This window comes from Nyctereutes procyonoides, unplaced genomic scaffold, assembly GCF_905146905.1.
Source record: "Nyctereutes procyonoides isolate TBG_1078 unplaced genomic scaffold, NYPRO_anot_genome, whole genome shotgun sequence".
Classification (NCBI taxonomy): Eukaryota; Metazoa; Chordata; class Mammalia; order Carnivora; family Canidae; genus Nyctereutes; species Nyctereutes procyonoides.
The window spans coordinates 26,787,594-26,802,129 of NW_026575044.1; the positions used below are offsets into that span (position 1 = coordinate 26,787,594).

Sequence of the window (14,536 nt, forward strand, 5' to 3'; positions counted from 1 at the left end):
ACTCTACCTAGCAATATCTTCATAGTTATTGTCTTAGAATCCCACTCAGGTTTTTAGAGAATTAATTTAGCAGAAGCAAAAATAAGTAAGTAAATACAGAAATAGCCATGTTTAAAAGCAGAGTATATTGCTGTCTTACTTATAAAATTAAAAACTGGAAACATATCCTTCAATAGGGGCATATTTTAATAACTTATAATACATAACTGCAACTAGGCATCCACTTAACATTGTGAAGACTATTTTGAGGTATGCCAAATGTTTAGAGTGAAACGCAGAATACGAAAAGTGTGCACTGACTTCAGCCACTGGAAAGCAATTGTGTTTCAGGGGTAGAAGGGTCGTGAGGGTCGAATTTCCAATCCTTCTCCATAAGCTGACTTCATCTTTTCTGCTTAAAAAGTTTTAACTAGCTCCCTAGTTAGCCTTAAAAAAACAACAACAACAAACAAAAACCTGTATTTTACCAGACTGTGGATAAACGTGAGGTAATATTTCCTTGTCCCTCAGTAGGAGATGACAGAGTAACACTTTTTGATAACTACACATGAGTCTTAGTCCATTCTGGCTGCTATAACAAAATATTACAGACTGGGTGGCCTATAAACAACAGAAATTTATTTCTTATAGTTTTGGAGGCTAGAAGTCAACGATCAAGGTGCTGGCAGGTTTGGTATCTGGTGAGATCTTACTTGCTGGTCATACATGGCCATCTTCTCGCTGTGTCCTCCCAGGGCAGATGGGGGAAGAAAGCTCTCTGAGGTCTCTTTTATAAGGGCACCAATCCTATTCACGAGGCTCTATTCTCATGCTTCCAAAAGGCCTCCCTTCCTAATGCCATGACATTAGGGGTTAAGTTTCAACACATGAAAGGGGGGGATGGGCACAAAAGCATTCAGTCTATAGCAATACACTTCCTGCAACATCAGACACTAGCTGGGAAGGAAATCCTGGATCTTGGTCCCAACCAGAGCCTATAGTGTCCAGGACAAGTCAATATCTCAGAGTGATGATGACACAATTTGTTTCCAGCCACAGGTGGGAGAGAAAAACCAGGACAGGTCCTTACGCGGCTGTTTATTTTAGAAAGTGAATAAAATGTGGTTTATCCTGTAAACTACAAAAAGCAGGAACAAAGCAGCCCTTGAGAGTTAGAGTGGTGCTCAGTTGCAGTGGGAAAGGAGAGCCACAAGTAAACCAGGCAAAGGTGGATTCCTTGCAAAAGTCACAGGGCTTAAGCCTCTCATCTGCACAGATGCCTTCCAAAGCCCTTTCCTTTCACATGCATGGTAACATCCCCTTTTGTGCCTATTTTTTTGTATGGTTTTCTGAAGAATGATTTTTACATTGCTCAAGCTTCACGCACACAAAATCCGGATCTGCTATGGAGCCCAGTTTCTAGATATTAAAATAAGAGAGAGAGAGAGAGAGAGAGAGAGAGAGAGGCAGGTAGACAGAGACAGAGATCTGCTTGACCAAACAGCCAATTCAAAGCAACGTACTTAAGGAGCACCCAGGTGGCTCAGTGGTTAAGCGTCTGCCTTCAGCTCAGGTCATGACCCAGGGTCCTGGATGGAGTCCCACATCAGGCTCCTCGCAGGGAGCCTGCTTCTCCCTCTGCCTATGTCTGTTGCCTCTCTCTGTGTGTCTCTCATGAATGAATAAATAAATAATCTTTAAAACAAACAACAAAAAAAAAGCAGAGTACTTTAAAAAAGATCCTAAGAAAACAGGAGACTCCAAAAGAATGGTTGATGTCACATCAGTATGAAACTTAATCTGACCAAGAAATAATTCAGGAACTAACTTTTAAAGGATTCCAACGTCAATAATGAAAAGTTTCTCAGAGCTTCCACTAAAGGAAGCCAGGCGGAGAGAAGCGGGCTAATGTTGGCCATCCTTTGGGATTTGCCCATCCAATGTGAACTAGTTTTCAGCCTCCATTAAGTAACAAAATCTGCAGTGACTGAAAGCTGCCACGAGGTGGTAGACGTGGCTTACTCGACGTAATTACTTTGAGGCATGCGAAACACAAATGTTTCATTCTCAGATTTATGAAGTTTTGTGATTTTTCTCACTTTTCAGAGAAGGCTTAGCTCTGTTCAACAGCTTGCTCATAAAGGATGAGGTTTGTTCTGACTTTATTTTGGGAGTTTGCAAGGTGAGATGCATAGAATTTAATTCTGTTAGCACAAAACAGGTGAATTGCAAAAAGAATGGCTAGAAAGCGTCTGCCAGCTTTCTTTCTGCTTCCAGTTGTGCCCTGAACTCTCCCTGCAGTGAGAGGAGCCTTGGCTATTCTCAGAGATGTCAGGTGCACAGAGCTCTGCCTGCCTGGGGAAGGTTTTATCCACTGCCGGGCCCCCAGCAGGTGCCCTGCCTGGGAACATTCGAGTGCCCGCTGGTGTTCAGTTCTGGTGGGGGTCTCTGCATGTATTGGATCCTCGCAGCCTGTGCTCTCCTTGGCCACTCACCACTTCTCACCTGCATAAATAAAAGCTGAGAAAGGTGGAGCATATTAGTCTCAATGACTTCTTCTGAGCACAGCAAGATTCACTCTAAAAAGCAAAAGGCACTCACTGGAGTGGGCCTTGCAGGGCTTAACTTCTCTTGCTGCAGTTGCAAGTTTGAGGCAGGTTCCAAATGGTCTTTTCAAAAATAAAAATAATAATAAAATTATATTAAAATTAAATTAAAAAATAAAAATAAAAACAAAATGGTGTTTTCATCTCTTTCTTTGCCAAAGGCCCTGGAGGCCAGAGATGCTTGTGAGTGGGAGTGACATTCTGCTTTAGTCCGGACAGCTTTCTGTCACACAGAGGAGATGGCACTGTTCTGATCTTTGCAGAGCATTCCCTTCCACTCTGCATTCCCCCAGACCAGCCCCCACAATCCCAGATGTGCCCCTGACCCTTGGATCTCCTTCAAAGCACTCTGGTCTGCTGATCCTCTGATATGAACCACCATGCTCACTGAGTATAGAACTGAGGCTTTTCCTTTCCTCACAATCACCATTCAGTGCAAGGGGAGGCATCACTAGCCACCACACATCATGAGTGGTACTTTTTTTGCTAATGTTTTTACTTGTATCAAATGCAAAACAATTTGCTTAATAAATAACATGGCTTTCCTAACTTTACACACCAAGAAGCTAGAAAAAAGCAAAAAAGCCCAAAGTTAGCAGATGGGGGGAAATAACAGACTAGAACCAGAATAAATGAAATAGAAAATAGAGAAACAGGGGCGCCTGGGTGGCTCCAGTGGGTTAAGCCTCTATCTTAGGCTCATGAGGTCATGGTCTCAGGGTCCTGGGATGGAGCCCTGAGTTGAGCTCCCTGCTCAGAGGGGGGTCTGCTTGTCCCTCTTCCTCTGCCCCTCCCCCTGCTTATGCTCTCTCTTTTCCTCCCCCAAATAAATACATAAAATCTTTAAAAAAAAGAAAATAGAGAAACACTAGAAAAAATCAACAAAACTAAGAGTTGGGGCTTTGAAAGGATAAACAAAATTGAAAAACCCTTCACTAGACTAAGGAAAAAACAGAGAAGACTCAAATATAAAATCAGAAGGAAAGAAGAATGATTACAACCAATGGCACAGAAATAAAATGGATCATAAAAGACTGCTATTAACAACTATACTCCAACAAAATGAATAGCCTGGAAGAAGTGAATAAATCCCTAGAAACATACACCTTAATGAGAGTAAATCATGAAGAAATATAAAGCCTGAACAGACCTATAAAAATATAGATATTGGGGGATCCCTGGGTGGCGCAGCGGTTTGGCGCCTGCCTTTGGCCCAGGGCTGATCCTGGAGACGCAGGATCGAATCCCACATCGGGCTCCCGGTGCATGGAGCCTGCTTCTCCCTCTGCCTGTGTCTCTGCCTCTCTCTCTCTCTCATTGTGTGCCTATCATAAATAAATAAAAATTTTAAAAAATATATATATAGATATTGGGATCCCTGGGTGGCGCAGCAGTTTGGCGCCTGCCTTTGGCCCAGGGCGCGATCCTGGAGACCCGGGATCGAGTCCCATGTCGGGCTCCCGGTGCATGGAGCCTGCTTCTCCCTCTGCCTGTGTCTCTGCCTCTCTCTCTCTCTCTGTGTGACCATCATAAATAAATAAAAATTAAAAAAAAAAAAGAAAGAAAGACACTTAACTGACTGAGCCACCCAGGCACCCTAGGAATAATCTTAATTAAAGAGATGAATGATTGTACACTGAAAATGCAAAGCAATGGTGAAAGGCATTAAAGAAAACACAAACAAAAAAACACACACACACAAAAGAAAAGAAAACACAAACAAATGGAAATGGATGTTTCCCATGTTGATGGATTGGGAGACTTAATATTGTTAAGATGCCACACTATCCAAAGCAATCTACAGATTCAATCCAATCTTTATCAAAAAATACTAACAGCATTTTTTTTGCAGAAATAAAAAAGCAATTCTATCATTGATATGAAACCATAAAAGACCACAAATAGCCAAATCACTCCTGAAGGAGAACAAATCTGGAGGCTCCACACAGTATATCCTGATATTAAAAATATATTACAAAGCTACAGTAATTAAAGCAATAGGACACTGGCATAAAGACAGACATATGGACTGATGGAACAGGACAGAAGACACAGAAATAAACCCACATGCCTACAGCCAACTGATGTTCAATACAGGTACCAAGATATACAATGAGGAAAGGATAGTCTCTTCAACAAAGATGTTGGAAAAAGTAGATGTCTAAATGCAAAAGAATAAAAGTGGGCCCTGATCTTACACCATACACAAAAATCAACTCAAAATGGATTAAGAACTTAAACATAAGACCTTAAACTATAAAACTCCTAGAAAAAAAACATAGGGGCAAAGCTTCATGACACTGGTCTTGGCAGTGATTTCACAGATATCACATCAAAAACACAGGCAACAAAACGAAAAATGTTCAAGTGGGACTACATCAAATTAAAAAGCTTCTGCAAGGCAAAGGAAACAATCAAGAGTGAAAAGGCAATCTACAGAATGGAAGAAAATATTTGCAAACTGTATATTTGATAATGGGTTAATCTTCAAAATAGATAAGGAACTCCTACAACTCAGTAGCAAAACAAAAAACTAATAACCTGATTTTAAAATGAGTTGAGAACTTGAATAGACATTTCTCTTATTTTTTTAAATTTTTTAAATTCCAGTATAGTTAACATACAGTGTTATATTAGTTTCAATTACACAATATAGCAATTCAACGATTCTGTACACTCCTCAGAGCTCATCACCATAAATGTACTCTTAATCCCCTTCATCTATTTCACCCAACTCCCCCCACACCTCTCTTCTGATAACCATCAGTTTGTTCTCTCTAGTTTAGATTCACAGAATCTAAGAGGTGATGGTGGTTGCCAGGGGCTGGTGGGAGGGGAAATAGGGAGTTACTAATCGACAGGCATAAAGTTTCAGTTAAGCAAGATGAGTAAGTTCTCAGAGATCTTCTATATAAATATTGTACCTACAGTCAACAATAATTATTGTACACATATTTGTGAAGAGGTTAGATTTCATGTTAATTGTTCTTACTACCATAAAATAATATCTTCTTTTTTAAAAAATGCAATTCAGGGTACCTGAGTAGCTCTGTTGGTTGTTTGCCTTCAGCTCAGGTCATGAACTTGGGGTCCTGAGATTGAGCCCCGTGTTGGACTCCCTGGTCAGTGGGGAGTATGCTTCTCTCTTTCCCATTACCCCTCCCCCCTGCTCTCTGTCAAATAAATAAATAAAATCTTAAAAAAGAAAAGAGAAAAGCACCCAGAGATTCTTTCTAAAGACAAGATAACAGTGTGGAGAAATGGCAAAACAGACGTTCAGTATTCCCAGGGAGCTTCATTAAAGATCTCACCTAATTACTTCCAGTATGGAAAGAGATAAGTCACTAGGATAAAAGGTCCAGCATAGGGAATATAGTCAATGATATTGTAATAGTGTTGTACGGTGACAGATGGTAGCTACACTGGTGGTGAGCACAGTATAACATACAGGGTTGTTGAATCACTCTGTCGTACACCTGAAACTAACATTGTCTGACAACTACACTTAATCTAAAAAAAAAAAAAAAAAAAAAAAAAAAAAAAAGTAGTGATCGAAAAAAAGAGCAAGAGAGAATTATAACAGAAAAAAAAAACCTCACCTGGGGCACCTGAGTGGTTCAGATGGTTAAGTGTCTGCCTTTGGCTCAAGTCATGATCCCAGGGTCCTGGGATGGAGCTCCCTGCTCAGCAGGGAGCCTGCTTCTGTCTCTCTCTCTCTCTCTGTTCTCCCTCTGCTTCTGCTCTCTCTCTCTCTCTCTCTCTCTCAAATGAATAAATAAAAACAAAAAAAAGAAAGAAAGAAAAAGAAAAAGCCTCATCTAAATAAAGTTATCATACTTAAAACACATAGGGGAAGATTGCTGGGTGCAACCTAGTCCCTGTGCTGCATTTGCCTCATGGAAAGCACAGAGGCCTCAGAACATTCCCTCCCCCAGCGTGGCCAGTGCACACGGGAAGAGTAGGAGCTCCACAAAGCCCACAAGAGCTCTCTCTACCCTCGAGAACTCTCCTTGTTCAAAACATGGAGTTCTACTGAACCATGTGCCAATCTGAATAAAAGCAGACATCATTGTAAAAGAGAAACTTTAATTTATGCTGAAAAAACTTTTTAGGAGATAACATCCTGATGTTAGTCAGAAGCAGGTAAATCAGGGCATTCTGCATTTTCTTTCAACACAGGACACACCTGAGATCCTACAGACAGGAAACGTGGGGAGGATAAATCCAAAGACATATGCATCAGGTACACTCCAAAGTTCACCTGTGAATAAGACAGCAACAAGCTCGATTATTTGAGCAGTTGAAATAATTCTGTAAATAATGTTCAACTAAAATCAAGACAAATCTCGGGGATCCCGGGGGGCTCAGTGGTTTAGCCCTTGCCTTCGGCCCAGGGCGTGATCCTGGAGTCCTGGGATTGAGTCCCACATCAGGCTCCCTGCATGGAGCCTGCTTCTCCCTCTGCCTGTGTCTTTGCCTCTCTGTCTCTGTCCCTCTCTCTCTCTCTCTGTGTCTCTCATGAATAAATAAATAAAAATATTTTAAAAAATAAAATCAAATAAAGTCAAATCTTTAAAGACATGTCCGAGAATCTGTAGTGGGAAACAAGAATCCCAATTTCAGACACCAAGGATTCTCGTTTAAAATGTCCTTTCCTGGGCGCCTGGGCAGCTCATCAGTTAAGCATCCAACTCTTGATTTTCGCTCAGGTCATGATCTCAGGGTCATGAGATGGAGCCCTGAGTCAGGCTCTGTGTTAAGTGTGGACTCCACTTGGGATTCTCTCTCTCCCTCTTCTTCTGACTCTCCCTTCTCCCCACCCCCGTGATCTCTCTCTTAAAAATACATACATACAGGGCAGCCTGGCTGGCTCAGCGGTTTAGCACCGCCTTCAGCCCAGGGCCTGATCCTGGAGACCCAGGATGGAGTCCCATGCCGGGCTCCCTGCATGGAGCCTGCTTCTCTCTCTGCCTTTCTCTCTCAATCTTTCTCTCTCTCTCTCTCTCTCTCTAATAAATAAATAAAAAATCTTTAAAAAATACATACATATATAATACTATCCTCTCCTAAAAGTCACCCACACCTGTTTATTGCTGGACCCATTCTTTTTTCTCCTTCCTCTATACCCTGAGCTTCCAGTAGGAGGGCTTGCATCCTGCTCTTTGTTTCTCACCACTGTCAGGCCAATTTCTGCTCTGTTCCCTGATGTAAAAACTATTTTGTGAAAATAATAGCAAAACTCTGCATTTTCTTTGTTGTGATTTTTTTTTTTAATATCATGTAGGTTAAGTTCTCCAAACTCTCTAGGATAAAGATGGAAAGTCCACAATAAAGAGCTGTGTGAGTCTACTCAAAGTTCGCCATCAATGCAAGTGAGCCAAAAAGGACCTTTTGGAGCATGTGACGTGCTCCCAGAGCTGTTCACTGCTGTGATAACATCAGCTGGACGCCCCCATGTTCCAGGCCTCAGGCTAGAGGCTAAGGCCAAATTAATTCCTTAAGATTTGTGCACATGTGGGTGAAGGGTACACAAGAATTCTCTGTACTCTCTTTGCAATTTATCTGTAAATCTAAAATTATTCCAAAAATTATTTTAAAAAAGAAAAGATATGTGCACATGAGAATTACAGTGATTCTAAGAAGTATTTTTTCCTTCCATGCCCACCATCCCCTCCCCTAGCACCCTTGGCATGGCAGGCCCAAGGTCCCCACACCCCCAGGGGAAATGACTTGCCTCACTGAGCACATAGACATGTTGGTAAAACACTCAAGTGCAGACCATATCTATCCTGTACCTGTAGGGAGACTGTGGCAATTACATACTGTGAACAAATCCCAGTTTTGGAGAAAGAACAAATCCCAGTTTTGGAGAAACACAGGAAACAGTGCAGAACATTTTACTATGAGTTAACTTTCTAACTTACTATTGGAGAGAGATTAAATATTTACATTATTTCAGTTAACTTTCAAGAAATGCTCCATGCAGGCTGACTACTTACCTGGCTTCCTATAATTCTTGGGAAACAAAACCAGAAAGTACTAGCCTAGACACAGATCTTCCTAAAGAATCAATCTGTGAGAAATTCAGTTTCTATAATCTGGCCTCCACAAAAACAATATTTGGGCATATGAACCCTCAAGATTATTTACAGGCTTCTGAGAGTAGAATTTACTGAATCTAAGTAGTGCAGCTCCACTACTTACCAGGGGGGCATTTTACTCTCATGAGACATCCATGGAGAAGAAAATAATGATCAATACAAAAAAATTACTTTGCTTATTTCCTTATTTCTTATTTACACCCAATATCCCTTTAATGAAATTTGACAGCATCAAAAATACACATAATAAGACCCAAAATAGTAAGGAAGTGATAGAAAGGAAAAATAAGATGGGTCCGTGGATGAGGTCAGCCTTAGGATGTGTCCCCACTTCTAAAACTTAACTCAGCACTATTACTCAGAACTACAGTTCTGGTGTGGATAATGAGCCAGGATCTTAAAACAGGTGCCATGGTTCACAATCATGCTTACCTTTCTCTCGCGCCTCTCAGAAAGCTTTTGAAAGACATTTTGGTTTCGCTGCCCAGTTTGCTGGTCGATGCAGATCATCTGGCATCTGTGACAAGGCCCCGAAACCTGGGAGGTGAGAAGGGAAAAGAGAGTGTTGCCATGAAAATGACCAGACACTCCTGCTGTGCAGGTAGGAAGCAGAGTCCGGAAGACTGGTTGTAAGAGGTAGAGTCTCCAGCCCCACTCACACAGAGAAATGCTCAATATTCTAACAGCAAGGAGCCAGAAAGTGGCACCTCCTCAGGTCATTGGTCATCTACTGAAAGACTCCCACCTCAGGGCTTTGTAGAGAAAAAAAAGAGGGGTTGTGAATCTTGGATGGCTTTCAAATGAATCCTGGGGATCCTCCCAGGAAGAAAAGAAATAACTGATTGGAGGGGTAAAAGGGGAGAAGATCAATACCTACGGACCCAGCACTGAGTCCTCTGAAAGAACCTTACAAAGTCCATGCCCTTTGACCCAGAAATTTCATTTCTAGGAATTTCACCCAAGAAAAGAACCACAAGTAGTAGGGGAAATCTGGGAGTGTCTTAAACATCAAAGAGTAGAAAAGGATGGCCACACTCCATGTATGTATCATGCAGGTATTAAAATTACCTCTATAAAGGGCTTTATTTTTTTAAGATTTTATTTATTTATTCATGACAGACAGAGAGAGGCAGAGACATAAGCAGAGGGAGAAGCAGGCTACCCACAGGTTGCCCCATGAGGGACTCAATCCTGAAAATCCGGGATCAGGCCCTGAGCCAAAGGCAGCCGCTCAACCGCTGAGCCACCCAGGCATCCCTATAAAGAGCTTTAAATGAAAGGGGAAATATTTACTTTTATAAGTGAAATAAGCAGGAAACAAAACATATACACACACACACACACACACACACACACACTGTCTTGACAGGGGTCATACCATATGGTAGAACTTCTATTCTGCTTGGTCTGCCATGAATATGAATTGCTTTAAAGCGAGAAAATCTCCCATAAGTGTTAACACAAAAAAAAGAAAGTATGCACTCAGCGGTGACAAGACGCTTCTTTTGTCTCACATATAAAAAGAGCAAAGGCACTTGATTTTCTCCTTTGCTCCTCTGCTCACCCATGGGCGCAAAGTAAGCACTGAAATCAGAAACAGGGCAGCCCCCGTGGCGCAGCGGTTTAGCGCCGCCTGCAGCCCAGGGCGTGATCCTGGAGACCCTGGATCAAGTCCCACGTCAGGCTCGTATGACGCCTGCTTCTCCCTCTGCCTGTGTCTCTGCCTCTCTCTCTCTGTCTCTATGAATAAATAAATAAAATCTTAAAAAAAATAAAAAATAAAAAAGAGAAATCAGAAACAACTAAATCTGGATGTGTCTTGGCCTTTCCTATCCCTCGCTCCCTGGCTGGTGGGCACTAAACCAGGGGAAGCGTGCCCTCACCATGGTGCCGAAGTCAAGGTCTGTAGGCCTCCATAAGCAGCTGGAGTGCGCTGTACGGGCCTCCGCCCAGCACTTGCCTCAATACTGGGTAGACCTACGACCTCTCAAAGCCCTATTTCCTCATCCAGCCCCTTAGCTTGATTTGGTGATTTCTAAGATGTCAAGCCCAGGCCTGGCACTTAGTCATGCTCAAAAGTGGAAGCTCTCATTATAACACACAAGAATCCCCAAGATGGAACAAGACTTCCAAAAGATCAGAACACTAAGCCCTCCAGAATCAAATACAGAACATTTTACCTTCTCTGCCTAGAACATTATGATTGCCAGGCCAGGCTCCCTCTGACTCTGCAGAGCCATGTCCCTCAGAATAGATGTCCCACAGAAGGGATGTCCCACCAGCCCCGGGCCCCAGCAGCCACCTGACAGACAACACTTGAAGTAAAAATCCTGTCACTTTGGTGAAAAGACTCTCTTAACACAGTTTCTCAAGCTGGCAGAAGGAAAGATATTTTCCAGGCACTTTTTTCAAACACCAAGACAGAGAAATCAACTTTCTTACAAAACCGTAATTTTTGGGACGTCTGGGTGGCTCAGTGGTTGAGCGTCTGCCTTCGGCTCAGGGCATGGTCCCAGGGTTCTGGGATCAAGACCCATATCGAGCTTCCTGCGTGGAGCCTGCTTCTCCCCCTGCCTGTGTCTCTGCCTCTCTCTCTCTCTTTGTGTGTGTCTCTCATGAATAAATAAACAAAATATTTTTTTTAAAAACACTGTAAATTTAAGCTTTTTGTTCTAGTACTCTTATCCATTGGGATTGTAAAAAATTGTTTACTAGCATACAGGTTCTTTGAAAAATAACTCAAATGATACAGAAGCTTTAAGAAATGAGAAAGCACTTAGCAGTAGCCTCTCTATCCATCCTCAGAGGCAAAGGCCACTAACATGGCTGTAGGTCACTCCAGACTGCAGCTTATAGCTGGACACGACACCCCATGCACCTGCATAGCACACTCACTGCACTCTGAAAGACCACTGAGTTTCCTCCCTGTTGGCATCACTCCACAATACATCTTGGACATCCTTCCATGTCTGTACAGAGACGACCCCATCCCTGAGCTTTGCAATGTTCAGGATGGCCTGGCATTCCTGGGAGCTGATGTTCTTCACTGTTCTACAAAGCCATGTCAACAGTTTCTAACTCTTTGCTGTTATCGATAATTTTGCAATAAAGGTCTTAATCCACATAACCCTCTTTGAGCTCTGACGTTTTTTGTTTTTGTTTTTGTTTTTAGCATCAATCTCCCTAAATGTGACTCTAAAGCCAACACATATCCAAGTTTCTAAGACCTGATGATTCCCAGTGAAAATTTACTTTCAAAAGAGATGTGCTTGGTTGAAATTTACTTTTCAAAAGAGATGTGCTTGGCTCAGCGGTTGAGTGCCTGCCTTCAGCCCAGGGCGTGATCCTGGAATCCCAGATCAAATCCCCCATCGGGCTCCCTGCATGGAGCCTGTTTCTCTCTCTCTGCCTATGTCTCTGCCCCTCTCTCTCTCTCTGTGTGTGTGTGTGTGTCTCCCATGAATAAATAAATAAAATCTTAAAAAAAAAAAAAGAGATGTGCTAAAGCTTTTTGCATTGCAACGGCCTCAGCCTGAGTATTAGCAACAGCAAACGTCTTTTAAGCATTTAGTTTTTGAAAGGCACGGTACTAACTATAGTTTATACTTTTTAGTGTTTGCACAGGACCACATTGTGTGAAGATAATATAATTTATTTAACCAGTCTCCCTTTTTGTGCATATGTAGGATAGCCTCCAATTCTTCATATTTAACATCATAAGCACTACAATAAGTAGGTTTGTAACATAGCTCTGCATACATGTATTACTGTATTTTGTGGAATAGATTTCTACCCGTGAAAGAATTGAGCCAAAGGGCAGGCATAGTCTCACTTTTATTAATGAATGTTTATTAAGTGACCTAAAGAAAACAGAGCATCTCATAAAAGTTTCTTAAAGAATCTTCCCTGTATGCACATCTCTGGGGTACCTGAAGAGCCACAAGTGCTATGGTTTCTGGGTGAGTTTCTGACAGTGACAACAAACTAGTTCTAGTTCTTTCGTTATCCTCTTCTTTTCTTCCTTTATTTCTCCCTCCTCTTCATTTATCAAACAACATAGATTAGCACCTACTCAATATCAGGCAGGATACCTAAGAGCAAGTGTTTTAAAGACATGACAAGGACACAGCAACAGGAAATAAGAGGACATCAGGAGTCAGGGATAAAAAAAAAAAAAAAGGAGGAGTCAGGGATAAAGGGGTGGGGGAGGTGGCAGTAAGACTAGTGCCAGTGAGAGGTCTGTGGGAGTGAATGCCACAGAGAGAAGAAATTGTTTTTTTCAAGAGGGAGCAGCTGCCAGGATAAGAGGAAGTCTGGGGAGTTAAATGGATAAAAGAAGTTCTCTAGGACATTTTAGCGTCATGCAGATTGAACCACCCTCCACAACCTCAGACCTCTGACATTCTTCAAAAGATTTATTGTTTTAATTTACTGCTTTTCTGGATATTACAGTGGTGTCTCTTCCAAGTGCAGAGCCAGGACACAAGGTAGCCCAGTATAGTCATTATACCATTGATTAATAACACTACTATCAAAATAGTTTCATGCCCCCACTAAAGAACTGGGCACATTCAGTGCAGATGCCCTATCCTTCCGTCCCTAGCTATTCCTTATCTTTCCTGTCAACTCATTCTCTCAACAATTACTGAGCACTGACTCCCAGCCAGGACTGTTCTGGGCCCTAGAGGGACAGCAGGGAACAAAGACTACTTAAGCCCCACCCTTGTATGCCCTGAAGGAATAAGCAGGTAGTATGCAGACTCAGAGTTTTTCAAGGAAGTGATATCTGAGCAGAGGTCCTGAAGTGGCAGCAGGAAGAACATGCCAGGCCTAAGGGACAGCAGGGACAAAGGTGCTGAGACAGGACGCTTGGCCTGTTTAGAGAGTGGAGAGAAGGGTGGTATGGCAGGTAGGGGTGAGGGCTGGCAAGCTCGGAGAGGTTGGAGAGGTCAGAGGGCTCAGGGCTCTGGGGCCCTTATTGACTCCAAGAAAGAATGCAGGTTTTAACCTAAGACTTCCTCACATCTTCCATGCCCATTGCACAATTTGGGGAGCTCAGAGCCTGGGGAGAGACAGCAAGCCATGGCTTTGCCTCTGACTACGAGCTCCTCCACAATGACCAGTGAGGCCAGAAGGCAGAGCGTGGGAAGAGGGTGGAGTGGCCATGGGCACTGAGGGACCGCTAGGCATCTGGGACCTTCTCCACCAGACAGCAGTAAAGTCCAACAGGTTTCATGAGGATAAAGTTCTCATAGACACAGCATTCTAAGAAAACAGAATCTAAGCCTGAACATAGTGAGGGGGTGGAGGTGGCACTGAGCTTGCAATCACCTGTATGGGGCATATTCTCTCTGCCCCATGTGAAATTAACTGTTGCTGCCCTCGTGGGGAATAAACAACAGATCCTTCCCAGGGGAGTCCCAAAATGTAGATGTCAAAGGACTCTCCTTTAAGAGTCGAAGAGAGGCATTCCCGCCTACCACCACCCTGGCCTTAGATAAAGGTCAGTTTCCATTTGCAACCCTTGAGGAAGGGTAACTGAACTTCCCTCAACTCACCTGGAAATGCAAGGAACCAATAGAGATCTCATCCCACTTCTCTTCTTCAAAAGCCCTTGTTCCATTGGTAATAATATTGGCACGGAAACGTGAGATGAGGTCTTTCATTGGGAATAACTCCTCCTTTCCATTCTCATCACTGTTTAAGACATACCGAAGGGGGGGGGTGGTTAAGTGAGGAGAAGTGGGTAAGTGCATTGTTTTATTTATTCAACATTTCTAGCACTTGATGCCTGACTTCATCAGCTGCACTCTGACCTGAGGCCTAGATGATCAGAATAAGCTTCTGCCA

The 14,536-nt window shown here is 42.7% G+C and overlaps 1 protein-coding gene across 2 annotated transcripts in view; it reads right to left on the minus strand.

Moving 5' to 3' along the window:
- Positions 1–331: 331 nt before the first annotated feature.
- Positions 332–14,536, minus strand: part of MOCOS (molybdenum cofactor sulfurase) — a 60,680-nt gene continuing 46,475 nt past the window's right edge. The window contains exons 13-17 of one of the 2 annotated variants that reach the window (XM_055323813.1): positions 14,245–14,383; positions 9,119–9,223; positions 6,772–6,846; positions 2,581–2,648; positions 332–2,499 (exon numbers count right to left, since the gene is read on the minus strand). In XM_055323813.1, the coding sequence (XP_055179788.1) occupies positions 2,601–2,648; positions 6,772–6,846; positions 9,119–9,223; positions 14,245–14,383 (367 nt within the window). In that variant the 3' untranslated portion in view covers positions 332–2,499; positions 2,581–2,600. Of the gene's footprint in view, positions 2,500–2,580; positions 2,649–6,654; positions 6,847–9,118; positions 9,224–14,244; positions 14,384–14,536 lie in introns of those variants that run through there. The other variant, XM_055323812.1, reaches the window with a different exon arrangement.